Here is a 19,130-nt window from a genome sequence, read left to right on the forward strand (position 1 = left end):
ATATGTTAATATTTTTCCACTAAATATTCTGGGAGGGGATAATGTACTACTCCAGCTCCAATCCTTGAAAATGTAGAAAGCTGTTTGAAGTCACCTTTGTTGACTTTTGAGAGACCAATGATGGTGTTTCATTACTGCCGCTGCCGTGTAATATTTTCTAACGCTAGGGGGCACTGCAGGACATGATTCGTCTGCTGGAAAGGGTGATAGCTTTTTTTCCTGAATAATGATCACACTGCATCATTTGCCATCGTCAAAGGGGCTTTGTATAGTGGAGCACTTTGTCCTATTCCGAAGTTGCTGCAGGGGGGTCTCTACACAGATAAAGCGTCATTTAGAGCGGAGTCTGGTGTACGGATGAGCGGTCTTTGGTGCGGAGTGGCTGTCTCGCGAGACTTGCGCTGTAGGGTTTGAGGGGTTCTCGGGGCTAGTCCTGCGAGCTTGTCGCTGTGGTAACTTTACACTGTGCTACGTTGCCAGGCAACAGGAATGTGTGGTGATAAGTGCAGTAATGACCGGGGCTTTTGTACCCGTCCCATAACGTCCAGTCGAGTGCAGGTGTGAAGTGTGCTGCTATCTTTGTTTAGCTGAGATGGGCAGTGCCAGGGTTACGCCCTGCACTTGACACTGTGTATTATTAGCAGCTCTGTGCATTTGAACCATGTCTGGTGGCCGGTGCGGAGAGTCAGATGGAATTTGAGTCTAGGGCACAAAACATAGGGGAAATGACCAGGGCTTACTCGATCATGAAGGTAGGAGGTCATTGGTACAGCCCCACCGGCTCTCCTCTCCACGTGCTCTCTCTCTCTCTCTTTCACCTGGAGGCTGGAACAGGGGTGGACTGGCCTATAGGGGACTCTGGAGATTTCCCGGTGGGCCTCTGCACCGTGGGCCAGTTTTGTACGTTATTTCCAAATGTTCTCATAGGAAAAGCATTGGGCTTGCTGATCATTTGTAATATGGGGCCATTTTTAAATGTATTTCCAGTGCCTCGTTTGGTTCCCAGTCCACCACTGGGCTGGAACACTGAGCGCATGCGATGACCCAGGTCCCATGAAAATGCCACACATATCCACCCCTCCTCAGAGTGAACAAATGAATAAATATTTAACAATGATGTGGATTAATTAAGCAATATTACACGGGCGGGGGACATTACCGGGCCAGGTAATGCCCCCCCCACCCCCGAACCCATGTAATATTGCTATTAGTACCCAGGCACAATGTACTGGGTTACTTTTTTTTATAAGTTGCGAAACCGCAACTTTCAACAACAACAAAACAAAAGATGGCCTCCGTGGATCGAGAGGAAGGAATTATACATAGTCCTATCTCCCTTTCCATGATGGCCTTGCAGATGTTGGTGCTGCGTAAGGAACACTACTGTCACAGGCACAGCCAATGGACAAGGTGCGAGAAGGTTAGTGTAGAGGAGGTGGGGGGTGCCTTATTGGGTTGAAAAGGACATACCCTTTTATTGGGCTTTGTACCTCTAACCATCTCGAAGTGAGACACCCTTGTAGTGGAATAGGGTGTAGATTGATAGGCTACTACAATGTCATAGGCTGCCTACTTCCCAGAGGCATAGACAGGGTTGGGCCTGAGTGGGCAAGGCCCACTGAAAATCTACAAATGTCCACTCAGCAGTGCTGTGCAGGCATTTACAGATGTGAATGGCACTGCAGTGGGGCCAACTGCATTAGCTTCAGGCCCCACTTGTTAGGCAATCTTGGCTATGTCTCTGCTACCTCCAATACTTCCACTCGGATGTCACACAATGAATGATATCCTTAATAACATGATTGAATCTCTCAACCAAACTATTAGTCTCAGGGTGGTATATAAAACTGGTAAGATGATCTATGCCATTCCCCTTTAAAAACAATTCCATTTCTTTGGATACTAACCGGACTCCGTTGTCCATCAATATAACAGAGGTATAACCTTCCCTTTTAAACATTGTTTCTAGAAACTGAATAATATATTTGGTACATATATTCTGTATCCATTGTACCTCTACCCACTTGCGAGAACATCAATCAAAACCATGCAATATACTTGTGTACCATAACACCTTACAGGACCCACAGTGTCAAATACAACCCTTTCCTACGCTATCATAGGAATAGTCATAATAGCCATGGAATTAATCTTGCTCGAACACCCCTTTGCTGACTTTTCACATGTGTCACATACTCCAATCAACCTTTCTACTTGCACATCCATACCTGGCCACCCATAGACCTGCCTAACCAATTGGTTCGTCTTTGACATCCCTTGATATCCTTCATGTGCTACACCCCTCAACATATATCCTCTTTCCAAATGTAGCTCAATGTATACAATTTGTATTGGTTCACTTTGAAACTCTCAACATACATCCTCATCCATCCTAACACTGTCCAACACTTCTCTCTGTTTCTATATCTCTGTCCCGTTCTTCTTTGGACGCCATGGTCAATGTTTATCATTTGTCCATCTTCGTCATCTTCTCAATAATCTACTATATTTGACATCCTTGACAAACAATCCACTGCTCTATGTTTAATTCCAGAAACATACTCTACATCCCATGTGAGTTCTTGCAGGTTCATGACCTGATTCCTTATTTGGAATGAGACCTTGTCTAAACCCTTCGATGTCAGTATCTCCTTCAGAGGTTTGTGATCCAAGCAAGTATAAACCAGGTTCCCCACACGAATTATATGAATTTCTCTAACATCCATTTGATGGCAAACAATTCCTTCTCTATGGTAGAGTAATTGCGATCCGATTCCTTTAGCACTCTGGACACAAAAGCTATTGTATATTCACTTTTATCATCTCTGTGAAAGTACGGCTCCTAGCCCTTGGTTACTGGTGTCTGTAGTTATGACATTTTTCCTGGAGAGATTAAAGTTACTTAATGCTGGTGCTTGGTTCTAAGCACTCTTGTCTCTTTGAAATTAATGTTCACTTTCTGAATTCCAAAGTTTACTCCTTTCTTGGCTAGTTTTCTCATGTTATAAGTCCCACTGGCAAAACCAGGAATACATTTGGTGTAGTATTCTGCCATTCCAAAAAAGGACGATAACAGCTCCTTGTTTTGTGGGCTGGGAAAACTATTAATGCTCCTGACCAGGTCCCAGATTTTGGGCCTCATTATGAGTTGGGTGGTGAGGGTAAAATGCAGTGGTAATACCATTTACCACCACATTACCACACTGCCCAACTACAAGTTTGTCAGAAAGGAGGGGGATTCAACTCCAGCTAAGAGCTGCAGGTAAATCCAGCCCCTTTCTGCCATAAATTGGCCAATTCTGCTGTAACACCACCAGTGGTAATACTGCCAAAATCACTGATGGAGTCCTATGGACTCCAAATAAATGGGGACTAACACCGCCACTACCCCTTTCAATCTGGCAGTAATACCGCCGGACCAGGTTCCGGTAACAGTATTATAGTTTGATGGTTTATGGGCAGATTTACCACCGAGATACCAACAAACTCGTAATGAGCACCATTGTATGGTTTCCCTATGAATTTTGAACTTCTCTTTACACAATGTCATACCTGCTGCACTCAGAACATTTAATGCTTTCAGCAACCTTCAATTGTTTTTCATCCATAACCCTTCCATATATTAGTACATAATCTTGTAAACAGATAATCCCTTGTTCGTTATGGAAGAGTTAGTACATGATTCGCTGGAACATGGCCAGGGACATCATTTAGGGGTTGCCAGATGTCGCAACTGCGACCTCTGAGGTCTCCCTTACCTCTAGAAAAAGAAAAAAGAAAAAAAAAAGATGTGTATCTTTTTTTTTTTGTAATGCTCCTGGGCTGTGGCCAGCACCATGTGGCACTTTACTTCTGGAGTGGCTGACTTTCATGTTCAGGCCCCTTAAAAAAAAAGAAGAAAATTAGGAACAGGAGTGCCACACATCTAACACTTTCAGAACTGACCCTAAATAAGAAAGAATAGGAATACCAAATAATGTGTCTTTCTGGAATTCTATACAATAATTGCTAGACTCATTAAAGGTTTATTTCAGGAACACTTCAGGGGGCGAGTCACTGATTTAGTCTGTTCTTAAACGCCTCAACTCAGCCTTTCATCCTTCTGAGGTCGATAAATGAGTACGAACACAGGTTGGGTGATATTGGGTGTACATTTTTTCTATATAAAACGCTTAAGCGCACGTGCTATATAATAACACATTGTTATCATTTGGTCATGGACGTCTGCTTGCATTCACAGTAATTTGGCAATATGCGCCTATATACACTGATCTTAATGATACATATGGCGATCTATTCTTGTATGAAATGTACATCACATTATAATGATATCGTAACTATATTTTTCGTAGTGTACAATGCTATGTGATGCCACTTCCTGTTTTGTCAACGGGTGAAAGGTTGAGTTCCATCGCTTCCCACGATGTCACTTCGGGGTGGGGTCAAATGACATCACTTCCTGTAATGTCATCAGGGGGTCAAGGGTCGTGTGATGTCACTTCCGCCACCTGTGGCATTTTGGTGAAATAATGTCCCTGAACACAGCTGCTGCTGACACTAAGCCAAGTGGCATACGTACACACTGGAATAATCCTTCTGGTGTTATGAAAGCTGTGCCATTTTTTGATGAGGGATGTAGCTTGATTGGTGGTACGCTGATTTTAAGTCTAATGTGGAGAAACACTTGGCTTCTCCTATTGTGCCCAACCTTTCTGTGATATTTGGCAGACGGTGCCTGTCAGGCACTATGCATGTGCTCAAAGCCGTCAAGTCAATACATAGCCTCAACTTTCAATTGGGTTTCCGAAACCACTATCAAATGTCGACACTCATTCTGCCGAGTCCACCCTTTCTAGAACTCCTTGTTTGTCCAAAATTCTTAACTCCTTTTTTACTTCATCTTTCAAGGCAATCGGAACATTTCTCACTTTATGGACCATTGCAATAGAATTGGTCTCCATTCCAATCGTATGTGAGAATTTTTCAAACATCGAAACTCATCTGTGAATTCTCAAGTATTCATGCTGAATTACTTGTCCCTTTGAGAAAATACTTGGTTTAAGTGTCTGTTTGCCTTGTTCGTCACATGCAAAAACAGATTCTCTGGCATTAGGATCTAGTTTTATATTTCATCTTTTCTGGTGTGACCAGCTCAGCAGACCGGACGTCCCTTTAAATAACACATACGCTTTCCCTCTTGCACTTCTCTCCTTGAATTCCATACTAGCCAAGCAACTCAATGCGTTTTCCACCATAGGCCACACAGTTGATATCTATATGATTCCATGCCACTTGTCCTTGTAACAGAAAGTCAAATATGTTCTTAGGCGTTCCTGAATCATCAGTTACCATGTCCACTAATTCTCTTTGCAGTTTTATTTGGGCCATTGATTTTTCCACATCGGCTTCTTCATCCTCAATTGCCATAATGGACTTGGTTATGTCTTCGTTGACATATTTTGGTTCCTCCGAGTCATCACACAATTCATCGACGTAGTCTGTATTTTCGGTCTTACTTCTGCAGCAATTGGTGAAATGGCCTCTCGGGATGCATTTCCTGCATTAAGCTTTTGAAGCAGGACACATGTCACTGTTGGGCAAGTGGAAAATACTCTCACAGCAAAAACACTTTTTTCTCTCTTCTCCTACTTTATGTTTACGGAATGTTTTTTCGTACAAGTTGTTCCTTCCTTTCATTTTCCTTGCGTTGAATAGCTAATACATCCAATGAGATTAATGGTTCCACCTTTTCCGTTTCAGGATTTGACCTCTTTCCCAAACCGACTTCTTTAGCGACCCTAAGCACTTCCTCCAAGGAAGGTTTTCCTTTGGCCGTTAAGGCTTCTCCCACTTTACCGTCATTGCATTCCAACATAAACTGACCAAGGAGCCGTTCCTCGAGGTTGTTCCCAAACTCACAGGAATTAGCCAAACCTCTAAGAGCACGTATTGTTCAACCGATTCTCCTTGCAGGTGTGCTCTTTGCCCAAAATGAAACCGTTCTAAAATGATACTGACTTTCTTGGAGTAATGTTTATCTAGCATTTGCATGCATTTCTGGCATTTTATCAACCCTTGTGATTCTTCCTGGTTAAACTAGGAAGATTTTCTAACTGTTCTACGCCATATTTTCCCAGACAGTGTATTAACAAGGACTTTCTGGGTTCACTCGAATAAATTGGGCCACGTACTACTTGCACATAATAGGCAAAGCGTTTTTTCCATCTTTTCCATGGTATTTGAGGTTGTCCCTGCATTTCGAGGACAAACTTGGATTTTGGTACTCCTTGCATCTTGTGATGTAAGTGTGTGTGGTCTTATTTTAACAGTTAACAATGGTCCGGTTGCGCAGTTGGCAATGCTTTGGTTGCAAGTAAATGTGCCTATTATCTCTATGATGTTTCAGGTAAGCTTGTTATCTTTTCTACTCGGATCTGTTCTCCTTCCCCTGTTTTGATTGGCACAAACTTAATTCCGAACGGGTTGGCGTGAGCAAAAGTAAGCTTCTCGCTGAACAAATTCCACCTCTGTTATTTTAGGTGTTAAACGGTTTAAGGAAACTTGACACGTTGCCACGCAACATGTTCTGTTCTACTTCCTTGTCGCAGGACATTTTCCACATCGAGGGGTCCTTTCCACCAAAGTATGCGGGGTGGACCACTAACGGGCTAACGTCACCCCGAGCGGCGGCACCCCAACGATGGTGCGTGATTAGAAGGACATTTCAAGTCTTATGTTTACTTGGCCTTGGTGAGGTAAGCCACACCACTCTGTGGTTTGCGAGGTCGTCGAGGTAGCAAGACTCCTCCTCCAGCTGCTAGGAAGACTTCTGATGGTCACGTCGGGTGTGAAGCTATTCGGTGGGGCTTCTGGCACCTAGTTTGGTCACTCATCGCCCCGTGAAGTGATCAGGGCTTACTTGATCATGAAGGTAGGGGTGTTGCTGGTACATTTTTAGCCCTACTGGCTCTCCTCTCCAACTTCTTTCTCTCTCACTCTCTCTCCCCTGGACCATTGAGCGAACTAATGTTCCAGGTTCCTAGAGAATGCTTCAGAGTAGGGCACCAAACATAGATGAGTGAAATACTGGATTCAGGTGAAGAAATGGCGAGCCCTCATTTGGTAACATTTAATCAAGCTGTGCATAGTCCTGTTTTGAGTTCATATAGCTTCTGGCGCTTCGCCTGTGCCCTCAAGGAGGGCATTAGGGCGTATCAAAGCAGGGGACCTGATACCCCGAGTCATCTGTGGCCTTGCTGCTTGAATTCCAATTGTCTCGATCGCAGGTTTCTTGTGAAAGTGCCGCAGTGGGACCATTTCTGCAAATAACCTGTACCCTCACTCTTGAAGACCCTGGCCAGTGGGGTAGGGGACTGAGTTGGATCCTGAAATTTATTTGGAGGAAGTGAGGTTTTGCGTCTTCCTGACATTTCATGCTCAGATATAGACTTGTTGATTTACGCTGTGAATATGTTACCTGCCTAGGTCACTGCAGATGAGGTTGCAGTAATCCAGACGTGCCATGAATAGGCCTCCAATAAGGGATTCGAATGTGAGATCTACTGTTCCATGGTCTTATACCAGGTGGTGCCCAATATGGAGGAGCTGACATTGCTACCATATCGTGTTCCACCACCTTCTCTCAGTGCTGCGGTGACACTTGTTGAATTTGTTCCTCAGGCTTTCCTCTTGTAAGATGCTCCACGACCACTTATGCTGCCCCCGCCCTGCTATAGAACATTGGGTGAATAAACACATATCCCACACATCCCTCTCTGGTTAATGGCCCACACACATCTCCCCCGGATGTTTGCGTGCTATCTCTTGACATCTCTTCCTCAAATTAAATACTTTGCTCTAAGCTGCACTTTTATATCATTAGCATATCTTGGACCAGGTATTCTGATCTCTTATTCCGTGCCTAAGTTGTTCACGCCTCCTAGCGGATTGACTCTTTGTAGATCTTTGTGTCCACTGTTCTTTCCCATCCCTTTTGAACAGATGGGCACAATGGCACTGAAAATAAAGGTCCCAACCCCTTACCTACTGATTACCCAGCTCCCCACATGGTGAACGGAACCAGTGTTCCTGGTCATGCTGCTTAACCAGTTATAATCCAATTCAAAACCCTGGTACCTAAATAAGGAGGACCAGCATGCTGAGGTGTTCTTTGCATGGCACGCTGTGCAGGCGTTGCTGAAAGCCGTGTCCATCCCATCCATTGTTTTTTTTTGGCCCACGCGTGAGTTATGGATCCAAGGAAGTGTGCTTCCTTTCTCTTCTGCTGGTCCAAGGAAGTGTGCTCCCTTTCTCTTCTGCTGGTCCAAGGAAGTGTGCTCCCTTTCTCTTCTGCTGGTCCAAGGAAGTGTGCTCCCTTTCTCTTCTGCTGGTCCAAGGAAGTTTGCCCCCTTTCTCTTCTGCTGGCCAATTAAGTGTGCTCCTCTTCTCTTCCCCGTGTCCAAGGAAGTGTGCTCCCTTTCTCTTTCTCTGGTCCAAAGAAGTGTGTTCCCTTTCTCTTCCCCTGGTCCAATGAAGTGGGCTCCTCTTCTCTTCCCCATGTCCAAGGAAGTGTGCTCCCTTTCTCTTTCTCTGGTCCAAAGAAGTGTGTTCCCTTTCTCTTCCCCTGGTCCAATGAAGTGGGCTCCTCTTCTCTTCCCCATGTCCAAGGAAGTGTGCTCCCTTTCTCTTCCCCATGTCCAAGGAAGTGTGCTCCCTTTGTCTTTCCCTGGTCCAATGAAGTGTGCTCCCTTTCTCTTCTGCTGGTCCAAGGAAGTGTGTTCCCTTTGTCTTTCCCTGGTCCAATGAAGTGTGCTCCCTTTCTCTTCTGCTGGTCCAAGGAAGTGTGCTCCCTTTCTCTTCTGCTGGTCCAAGGAAGTGTGCTCCCTTTCTCTTCTGCTGGTCCAAGGAGGTGTGCTCCCTTTCTCTTCCCCATGTCCAAGGAAGTGTGCTCCCTTTCTCTTCTGCTGGTCCAAGGAAGTGTGCTCCCTTTCTCTTCTGCTGGTCCAAGGAAGTGTGCTCCCTTTCTCTTCTGCTGGTCCAAGGAAGTGTGCTCCCTTTCTCTTCTGCTGGTCCAAGGAAGTTTGCCCCCTTTCTCTTCTGCTGGCCAATTAAGTGTGCTCCTCTTCTCTTCCCCGTGTCCAAGGAAGTGTGCTCCCTTTCTCTTTCTCTGGTCCAAAGAAGTGTGTTCCCTTTCTCTTCCCCTGGTCCAATGAAGTGGGCTCCTCTTCTCTTCCCCATATCCAAGGAAGTGTGCTCCCTTTCTCTTTCTCTGGTCCAAAGAAGTGTGTTCCCTTTCTCTTCCCCTGGTCCAATGAAGTGGGCTCCTCTTCTCTTCCCCATGTCCAAGGAAGTGTGCTCCCTTTCTGTTCCCCATGTCCAAGGAAGTGTGCTCCCTTTGTCTTTCCCTGGTCCAAGGAAGTGTGCTCCCTTTCTCTTCCCCATGTCCAAGGAAGTGTGCTCCCTTTGTCTTTCCCTGGTCCAATGAAGTGTGCTCCCTTTCTCTTCTGCTGGTCCAAGGAAGTGTGTTCCCTTTGTCTTTCCCTGGTCCAATGAAGTGTGCTCCCTTTCTCTTCTGCTGGTCCAAGGAAGTGTGTTCCCTTTGTCTTTCCCTGGTCCAATGAAGTGTGCTCCCTTTCTCTTCTGCTGGTCCAAGGAAGTGTGTTCCCTTTGTCTTTCCCTGGTCCAATGAAGTGTGCTCCCTTTCTCTTCTGCTGGTCCAAGGAAGTGTGCTCCCTTTGTCTTTCCCTGGTCCAAGGAAGAATGCTCCCTTTGTCTTTCCCTGGTCCAATGAAGTGTGCTCCCTTTCTCTTCTGCTGGTCCAAAGAAGTGTGCCACCATGAAGCATTGTGTAAACTGCGGTGTTCACATGGGGATTGTCTGTGTTAATGTGTGCAGTCGCTGCCCTCTCTCTGGCATCAGCTGTCAACCTCACACCTCATGGCAATAAAGCAGTTCATATTGTCAACAAACAAAAAAATATTCGCTTTTCAAAAGTGATTTAATCTGGTTGAATTACAGATAAAAGGGCTCCCTTGCACGTGTGCCGGCCGCAAATTGCACTATGCCTGCCTGAACTTACTATCGCTAAGTATTCATAGTAGATTTGTATTGGGTAAAACAAAGGGCAAACAGTTCCGCTCCCAGCCACTCAGGCGTCAGCGGTGTTCAGCCCACTGACCCATGTGATTGGCTGAACACATTCTGGCGCTTTACTGTGCGCAATCTGGAAATCAGCATGCGGCGCTTTTGTGCAGCACACAAAGCCATATTGTTACGGGAGAAGGACACAAAGACTTTGTCCGAGTGGACGGTCGAAAATCCAGCACTCACTGCCTGAGTCATTCCACCGTCTGACTGGTGCCTGTCACATGCCTCTTCATGCTGACAGAACGCGGGTGTGGGGTGACCAGATTAAAAAAAAAAAAAAAAAAGACAGGTCAGTCATAGACGTAGGAATAAAGTAAATACTAAATAAAACTGTAGTCCTACTTCTATGTCGCTGGCCTTTTGCGGGGGGCAGGGAGGGCGTGTGCTCACAGACACACTCCTCACATTGGAGGAGAGCCCAGGGGAGGGGAAGAGGGAGGAAATGGGGGAGTGAAAGGCGTTTCACACCCCCATTCGCACAGGAAGAGTCGTGCCAGGACCCGATTTCTGGATTTCGAAATTGGGTCCTAGCAAAAACCGGGACCGTAGCCACCCACCCTTGCAAACCCGGGACGGGGTTTATAAAATTAAAAAACTCCCGGGACCCCAGGACGGAAGGCGATTTCACGGGACTGTCCCGGGAAAACCGGGACGTCTGGTCACCCTACTCTGGTGGGAAGGCGATTGAGGGCCACCGGCGCCATCCACTTGGCAAATATTATACATCTCTCCTTGACCGTAGGAAACAGAAGGCATGCCCCTTTTGAGGTCAACCTCCAAATGGTGTAACAATATGAGTTTCTTATGCTAACCCTCAATGACCCCGGGCACCCAACGGCATGCCTCCTTGAGGTCATCATCCGATGGTCTAATATTAGAAGTCTCATGCCCAACCCTCAATGACATGAGACCAGAAGGCATTCCTACCCATGGCTCTCGTCCACTTGTCGGACAACACATGTCTCCCAGTTCAAGTCTCCTTGACAATTTGGAGACAAAGGCAATCCCCTCTGAGGGTGTCATCCACTTGTCTATAGCAGAACATTCCTTAATCAAGCATCCCTTTGCCACACAGATTTCAAGGCATAGATCCTCCGAGATTACCTTCTGCTTGTCTGTTGCCAGAAGCTTCATATCTGGATGACTTTCGTCACCAGGTAATGGAAGCCCAGAAGGTCCACCTTGACTCTTCTATTTGTTGTCTTTTGGTTAAACAAAGTATGACTCCCAAGAATGGAAGCCATGAATCCACCAAGAACGTCATCCATCTGTCTGATTTCAGCATCAGCCTTCAACGCTGAATTTACCAAAGAGAATGGAGGCCAAGATCATACACAGTCTTTATTCTCCCGTCAGATATCCGTAGCCAAGTGGTGCAAATCTTCCATGACCCTATGGACCGACCCAAAGGTATAGATCCCCCAACACAATCAATCCCTTTTATGATAAGAGGTGACTCTCCACTGAATCATTCCTGGTCCTGGAAAACAGTATCCAAAGATCCTTAGAAGGTCGTAATGGTCTTGTCGTCAGTACCCCCATGGATCAACACGTCATGACACCTGGACATGGAATGCAAAGATCCTCCAAAGTTGTCATCAGAGGTTTCATGGCTCAATCCTCCCTCGACACTGGCAACAGAAACCAAAGATCCTCAAGAGTCAATTTCCACCTGCAGCAAAGCCATATTATCCTGACTGAACTGAATATTGACCCTGAACATGAAAGTCAAAGTGCCTTCAGAGACACCCTCAACTTGCCTGATATCATAAGCCTCATACCTTATTCCTCCATTGAGACAGAGAAGGGAAGCCAAACCGTCTTCTGAGAAACCTTTTACTTGCCTGATATCAGAACCCTCATACCTCAACCCTCCCATGTAACTGTAAAGGGAAGCCATAGAGCCTTCAGAGATACCTTCAACTTGCCTGATATCAGAAGCCTCATACTTCAACCCCCCAATGACACCGAGAAGGGAAGCCTAACAGCCTTCAGAGACACCTTTAACTTGCCTGATATCAGAACCCTCATACCTAAACTCTCCATTGACACAGAGAAGGGAAGCCAAACTGCCTTCAGAGACTCCTTTATCTTGCCTGATACTATAACCCTCATACCTCAACCCTGCCATGACACCGCGAAGGGAAGCCAAAAAGCCTTCAGAGACACCTTCAACTTGCCTGATATCAGAAGCCTCATACTTCAACCCACCAATGACACCGAGAAGGGAAGCCAAAGAGCATTCAGTGACACCTTTAACTTTCCTGATATCAGAACCCTCATACCTCAACCCTCCATTGACACAGAGAAGGGAAGCCAAACACCCTTCAGAGACTCCTTTATCTTGCTTGATATCATAACCCTCATACCTCAACCCTCCCATAACACCACGAAGGGAAGCCAAAGAGCCTTCAGAGACACCTTCAACTTGCCTGATATCAGAAGCCTCATACCTCAACCCTCCATTCACACAGAAGGGAAGCCAAACAGCCTTCAGAGACTCCTTTATCTTGCCTGATATCATAACCCTCATACCTCAACCCTCCCATGACACCGCAAAGGGAAGCCAAAGAGCCTTCAGAGACACCTTCAACTTGCCTGATATCAGAAGTCTCATACCTCGACCCCCCCCATGACACCGAGAAGGGAAGCCAAACAGCCTTCAGAGACATCTTTAACTTGCCTGATATCAGAACCCTCATACCTCAACCCTCCATTGACACAGATAAGGGAAGCCAAAGAGCCTTCAGAGACTCCTTTATCTTGCCTGATATCATAACCCTCATACCCCAATCCCCCCAGGACACCACGAAGGGAAGCCAAAAAGCCTTCAGAGACACCTTCAACTTGCCTGATATCAGAAGCCTCATACCTCAACCCCCCAATGACACCGAGAAGGGAAGCCAAACAGCGTTCAGTGACACCTTTAACTTGCCTGATATCAGAACCCTCATACCTCAACCCTCCATTGACACAGAGAAGGGAAGCCAAACAGCCTTCAGAGACTCCTTTATCTTGCCTGATATCATAACCCTCATACCTCAACCCTCCCATGACACCACGAAGGGAAGCCAAACCGCCTTCATAGACACCTTCAACTTGCTTGATATCAGATGCCTCATACCTCAACCCCCCCCCAATGGCACAGAGAAGGGAAGCCAAACAGCCTTCAGAGACACCTTTAACTTGCCCGATATCAGAACCCTCATACCTCAACCCTCCCATGACACCATGAAGGGAAGCCAAACCGCCTTCATAGAAACCTTCAACTTGCTTGATATCAGATGCCTCATACCTCAACCCTCCATTGACACAGAGAAGGGAAGCCAAAGAGCCTTCAAAGATGTCATCAGATCATCTAATAATAGACACTTCCTGGCTCAACCCTCCCTCGACACTCGGAATGGAAGCCAAAGAGCCCCACGAGTCACCTGGCACTTGCCCGATAGTCACATCCTCACGGCTCAATGCACTATTGACCTAGAGAATGAAAGCAATACCGGGAGTGCATGTGATACATTCCTCAGTAGCCTTCATGATCTACCTGCCAGATATCAGAAGCTGCATGGTTCAGCTTTCCATGTCCCAAGGCGTGCCCTCAATGTAGTTATCCACAGGCCTGATGCCAACAGTCTCAAGTCTGAACCCCTGCTACTTGAGTGAAATAGAAGCTGAAGACCCTCAAAGCTCGGCAGCCTTAGTGCAAGGAGGGTCCTAGGCCCTGTGGAAATGTCTCCCGGTCAAGGAATATGTAAATACAAGTTGCTGTTATTTTCTGCAGGAAGTTAGCATATCCAGCCGAGTTTCCCATTAGAGTTTCTGATAAGAATCTTGCTTGCTGTCCCATAGGAAACGAGCAATATTTGGTACAGTGGTTTCTACAGCACTTCTTGCCATCGCATAGTGCTCAGAATAACAGTGGTCGCTGTTACCCCATTGGATAGAATTCCACTTATTGACCTGGAAGGATAATGGCAGAGTCAGGCCAGTCGAGATTCTAAGCTGTGACCTGGAGGTTGAACAAGGTTGCCAGGACTGGAAGTGCTTAATTCTCTGAGCTACCAGACCAGCTGTATATTGCCTTGCACCCATGGGTCTTCTCGAAGAGGCCTGTGGGTTTCCTATAGAAAGTTCTAGAAAGGAGCGAAAAGGACTACACATCCAAAATCTCACAGGGCTTTCACATAGGAACTCTCACCAGACTCGTGTAAGGATGTCCTGTACAAATACTAGCACATGCCTTCCCTACTGTTCACTGAGAAATATCAAAGTCTATCGTTGTTTTGTTCTCCCTTGTTTCCCTCCCTTGCCTTGTCGCGCTCTGAAACATTTGTGTATGAGCGCGATACAAATAAAATATCAATATCAATATCGATATCGCTAAGAGCACATTATTAATCCTTTTACATGTGCTCAAGAACAAATAAACAGACAGGTCATGAGATACACATCTATCTCTTCACGCATTGTGAAAGGCAACAATGTAACTTGGGTGATCAAAGAGAGCGAAATCCAGTCCCTTTCAACAAATGTGTACTTGTAGGCAGAATGTGTTAACACTGGCACTATCATGATTGTGCAATGGGGGGGCACAAAGGGCCTTTGGTAATACACTGTGGTGCCCTACCATCAATTGTAATGCGGGTCAATTCCCAAGGACTCAATGAAGAGGATTGATCACAGAGGAGAAGGACAATCTTGTTATTGGTTATTTGGGGTCAGTACCTTTGCAGCGTTGTTAGAGAAGACAGTGGGTTGCCCCCATGCCACGCTGACAGACAGATATAAAGCCAGCCCCTCCCCCGCCCCTGAGATAAGGAAAGTCACACAAAAGCCAAAGCCCATCTTGTTAGACAAAGGAAGGAAGAAGGTTAGTGCCCAGAGGTCCTTCAATGCCTTGAGAAGGTTACTCCAAGGTGCAAGTCAAGCATGGCGCATGCGCTCCCAACTTACTCGGTCGTTGTGCGTCGATGATCGGTCACTGCGGGGGCTCTGAAGCTGCCAACAGAAGTTATGTCATGGTTAACACCATGAGTCAATGACACAGTGTGTGCACAACCATTGAGCGCACATAGCCCCACTCGCTCACCATCGTGCAATACTTTGACCCCTCTCATCCAAGAGATAGACTGGCCTACAGGGATATCAGGAGATTTCCTGGCCAGCCAAGGTCAGTAGGGACTGGCAAAGAAAGGGGCTTTAATGCTGCCTGAGCATCTACAAGGCTGGGCATCTACTAGGCTGGGCATCTACAAGGCTGGGCATCTACTAGGCTGGGCATCTACTAGGCTGGGCATCTACAAGGCTGGGCATCTACTAGGCTGGGCATCTACTAGGCTGAGCATCTACTGGGCTGGGCATCTACTGGGCTGAGCATCTACTAGGCTGGGCATCTACAAGGCTGGGCATCTACTAGGCTGGGCATCTACAAGGCTGGGCATCTACTAGGCTAGGCATCTACAAGGCTGGGCATCTACTAGGCTGGGCATCTACTAGGCTGGGCATCTACAAGGCTGGGCATCTACTAGGCTGGGCATCTACTAGGCTGAGCATCTACTAGGCTGGGCATCTACTAGGCTGGGCATCTACAAGGCTGGGCATCTACTAGGCTGAGCATCTACTAGGCTGGGCATCTACTAGGCTGAGCATCTACCAGGCTGGGCTCATCGATGTAGTGAATGCTAAATTATAGTCAGGTTTTCTGTCCATCCACAGTAAATATGCAGAAGTAATATTTACATATAATGAATGTTAGAGGAGATAGTTGGGATGTTTTGGCCACTTTGAAAATCCCGGACCAGAATGTGCTATTTGGTGGGGTGACCGGTCGAGACCTGATCAGAGAGGTTGGAGCTGCACAGCTGCCATGTTCTTGCCCCTTATAATACCGGGTTTTACCCAAATGGGGAATTTACAGGGCAGGGGACAGGGAAAAGGGACAGGCCGTGCCAGTACGGCACCGCAGAGAGCTGTGAGGGCTTCTCATAGTGTGAAGGCTTGAGGTTCATCAGGGTTGGTCTAACAGTTCAGGTGATTTAACTTTTGATGGTCATTTCTTGTAGAATGAGGCATTTTGTGTTAATGTTTGTATGTAATTGTATATAATAATATAGGTGTATACAAAATATGTCTAATACATCTAATTCATTTGGTATTTAATAACAAGAGTCATGTTTCAATAAGGAAGGAGCTTTTGACTAACTAGCTTATCCATTCCGATATGCTGTATAAAAGTAGTAAGGAAGGATTTAAATCTGTTAGATAAAATTGCTTTTTCGCATGCTAGAGGAATAGAAGGTCCCCACACATAATAATTGATTAATCTTTGGAAGCACACTAATTACCAGAGAATCTATGTCTTTTCTGCGACCCCCAGAACTCAGACAGCTGAAAATGCTGACTTATTTTTTTCAAACCCCCTTTACACCACACACATATGCAGGGGGAGGCCCTCGCACCCCTCTATACTTGTATTGTATCCCATACCCCCATCCCACATATATGTGGTGTAAAGGGGGTCGGAAAAAAAGTCAGAATTTTCAGCAGTCGGGGTTCTGGAGGCAACATTTTTGTATATTTCCTTACCAGAGACTAGTGTCTAAGCACGGGACGGGGATTCGATCCTGTACTGCTCTGCGCTGTCTTGGTTCCAAGACAAGCGTGTTGTCGCCAAGCTATCCTCCCTGCCCGAATAATCTCGAGGTTGATCAGAGACAGGTCAGGTACCCCAGGGTGCCACGGCAGAGGCTGGGCCTGTAGCACCACCCTCACATTTTCAGCGATAACCAATCCTCGGGCATCCTGCAGAAGCAGAACAGTAATGCCCCCTGGAAAGAGGGGCATTAGTCAGTGCCGCGAGAGGGCTTGGAGTGTGAAAAGCTACTTGGGCAGCCTTGGCGAGAAGCTGAAATGTAGATGATATGTGTGAAAGTAAATTGCATGCAAAAGTGGTGGCATTGATTAATATCTGTGGACACAATTAAAGGCAATGAACCTGGCTGTCTTCTTATGCAGTCACCTCATATGTTTGCCAGTGTATACATTTGTATATGGCATGTCATATTCACCCCGTATGTGATTGACAGTTCCCGTCTCTACCGGCCTCTCCTAAACTCTCCAGATGTCTCTATAGGTCAGTCCACCTCTGATCGGGCCTGGCTGTTGCCTCTGAATCCCAGTGTCCCCTCACACATTGTGCCGATCTTCATTGGGCTGGGAAGGCATGGACTGCACACTTACCTCTCCGATACTCTGCCGCTCTTGCCTGTCCTCGAAGGTGGTGGTGTAGAAGGGCTCGTAGGTGATCAGGTCGGGGCGTTCAATGTCGTAGATGGCCTTGACTTTGGGGATGGCGGCCAGGTCTTTGTAGTCCAGGATCTCATTGTCAACCTTTGCCTGAAGTGAGTGAGACGAGAAGATGCAAAGTTACTGTGCTCAGCTTTAGGATCCACTACCCCAACGAGGGGCATCTTGGTGCCCGCCACCTCCCCCACCTCATAGAGCTCACTCGCATCCCAAGGCTCAGGGTTACCTTCAAAATGCAATGCAGTGCATTGTGGGACGTGGAGTCCTGATCTATAAATTCAAACGCACAAAGCTGCTGCTGCAAAAGTGAACATTTCATTGGTCTTTATGTTAAAATTAGGAAGAGGAAACAGAAACAATTAAAGATGGGGTTTCGTCTTGGTTATCGGTAAGCAATGGCTCTCACCAAGAAGTCATTGCATTGAGATGTGATTTTAATGAAGCAGTTGTTGCAATGTGAGCATTGGGAGCACAATGGTATCATCACTTTATTTGTTTGATTTATTGTGAAATTGTTAGGCGCTTATACAGCAAGTGAATTGTGTTTCAAGGTGGCCACAGGGCAACAGGGAGGGAACATGGGATTGAAAAACAATGAAGGATAAAGACGGACCTACTAGGCCTTGTGAGTATTCAGAACGTGCAAGTGCAGAGAGAGGAGAGGGGAAGGGTTTAGGGGGTAAGTGCTAGGAGTGCCCATGCTCGTGAGTGAGCAGCAGGTGTCAGTGCCAGGTGGAGGAAGTGCGAGGGAGAGATCAGCTGCCGATAAATAGGTACGTTCAGACCTTCAGTGGCGTAGACCAATGGGTGCCAAGGCAAGTGCTAGGAGCGGGCATAGGCTGAAGGTGATTGGGTGTGGGAGGCCAGGGCACCAGAAGGACACATAAGGGCCCTGGTCACCAAGCTCAGCAACTGTGGGATTAGCAGAGGACGGATGAAGGGAAGGAGGAGGTGAAAGGGAAAGTCTTGAGGAGCTTTCCGGAATTTGAGGAGATGCCGCTCAAAATGAGGAGAAAGGGGGAGGCTGTTCCATAAGAGGGAGCCAGCCGAGGAAAGAGATCGGCCACCAGCTTGCTGATAGCGAAGCGCTTGACACACAGAGTTGGTGCCGGAGGAACGGAAAGACCTGGAGGGAGAGTATTTAGTGAGAGCCAGTTGTAGATAGTGTGGTCCCCAGGCCCAGAGAGCCTTGCGGATGATGCAGCGGGATTTGAATTTGATCCTTGCAGCAACCTGGAGTCAGTGGAGACTTTTTAGGACTGGAGAGATGTGGTCCCTATGCTCGAGGCCAAGCATAAGTCTTTCTGCCCTATTTAGGATTAGCGGGGTGGGGGTTTAGGGAGGAAGAGGGTAGATTCAGGAAAAGGCTATTGCAATAGTCTAGCCTAGCTGAGGATATTTAAAACGTACCCAGTGATAACTTTGCAATTTCGCTCCCAATTGCTGTTCTTGCTCCTTGTTAAATAACTGATTCAACGCTCTGATAGTGTCTTACTTCTGAACGCTCCTACATCTTCTCTAAGGACCTGCTCCATACAATGACACTCATGTTCCATGCTTTATGCAACCTGCTACAGGTTGCAGTTCTCAAGGGAGACACAACATCCAGAAACCAAACAGAATAGAGGACAGGCAGAAACTGTACTACACACTGAAAAGTCCATTGTAGGACAAGAACA

The 19,130-nt window shown here is 46.5% G+C and overlaps 1 protein-coding gene across 21 annotated transcripts in view; it reads right to left on the reverse strand.

Annotated features, from left to right (window-relative positions):
• ABLIM1 (actin binding LIM protein 1) overlaps nt 1-19,130 on the reverse strand; it is a 1,283,500-nt gene that overhangs the window by 116,927 nt on the left and 1,147,443 nt on the right. For 16 of the 21 annotated variants that reach the window (XM_069611891.1, XM_069611879.1, XM_069611877.1 and 13 more), the window contains 2 exons: nt 17,386-17,541; nt 15,100-15,144 (listed from right to left, as the gene is read on the reverse strand). In XM_069611891.1, coding sequence (XP_069467992.1) covers nt 15,100-15,144; nt 17,386-17,541 — 201 coding nt within the window. The remainder of the gene's footprint in view (nt 1-15,099; nt 15,145-17,385; nt 17,542-19,130) is intronic. The other 5 variants (XM_069611893.1, XM_069611883.1, XM_069611888.1 and 2 more) reach the window with 1 other exon arrangement.

The sequence above is a fragment of the Ambystoma mexicanum genome, chromosome 8 (assembly GCF_040938575.1).
Source record: "Ambystoma mexicanum isolate Mex_15411 chromosome 8, UKY_AmexF1_1, whole genome shotgun sequence".
Classification (NCBI taxonomy): Eukaryota; Metazoa; Chordata; class Amphibia; order Caudata; family Ambystomatidae; genus Ambystoma; species Ambystoma mexicanum.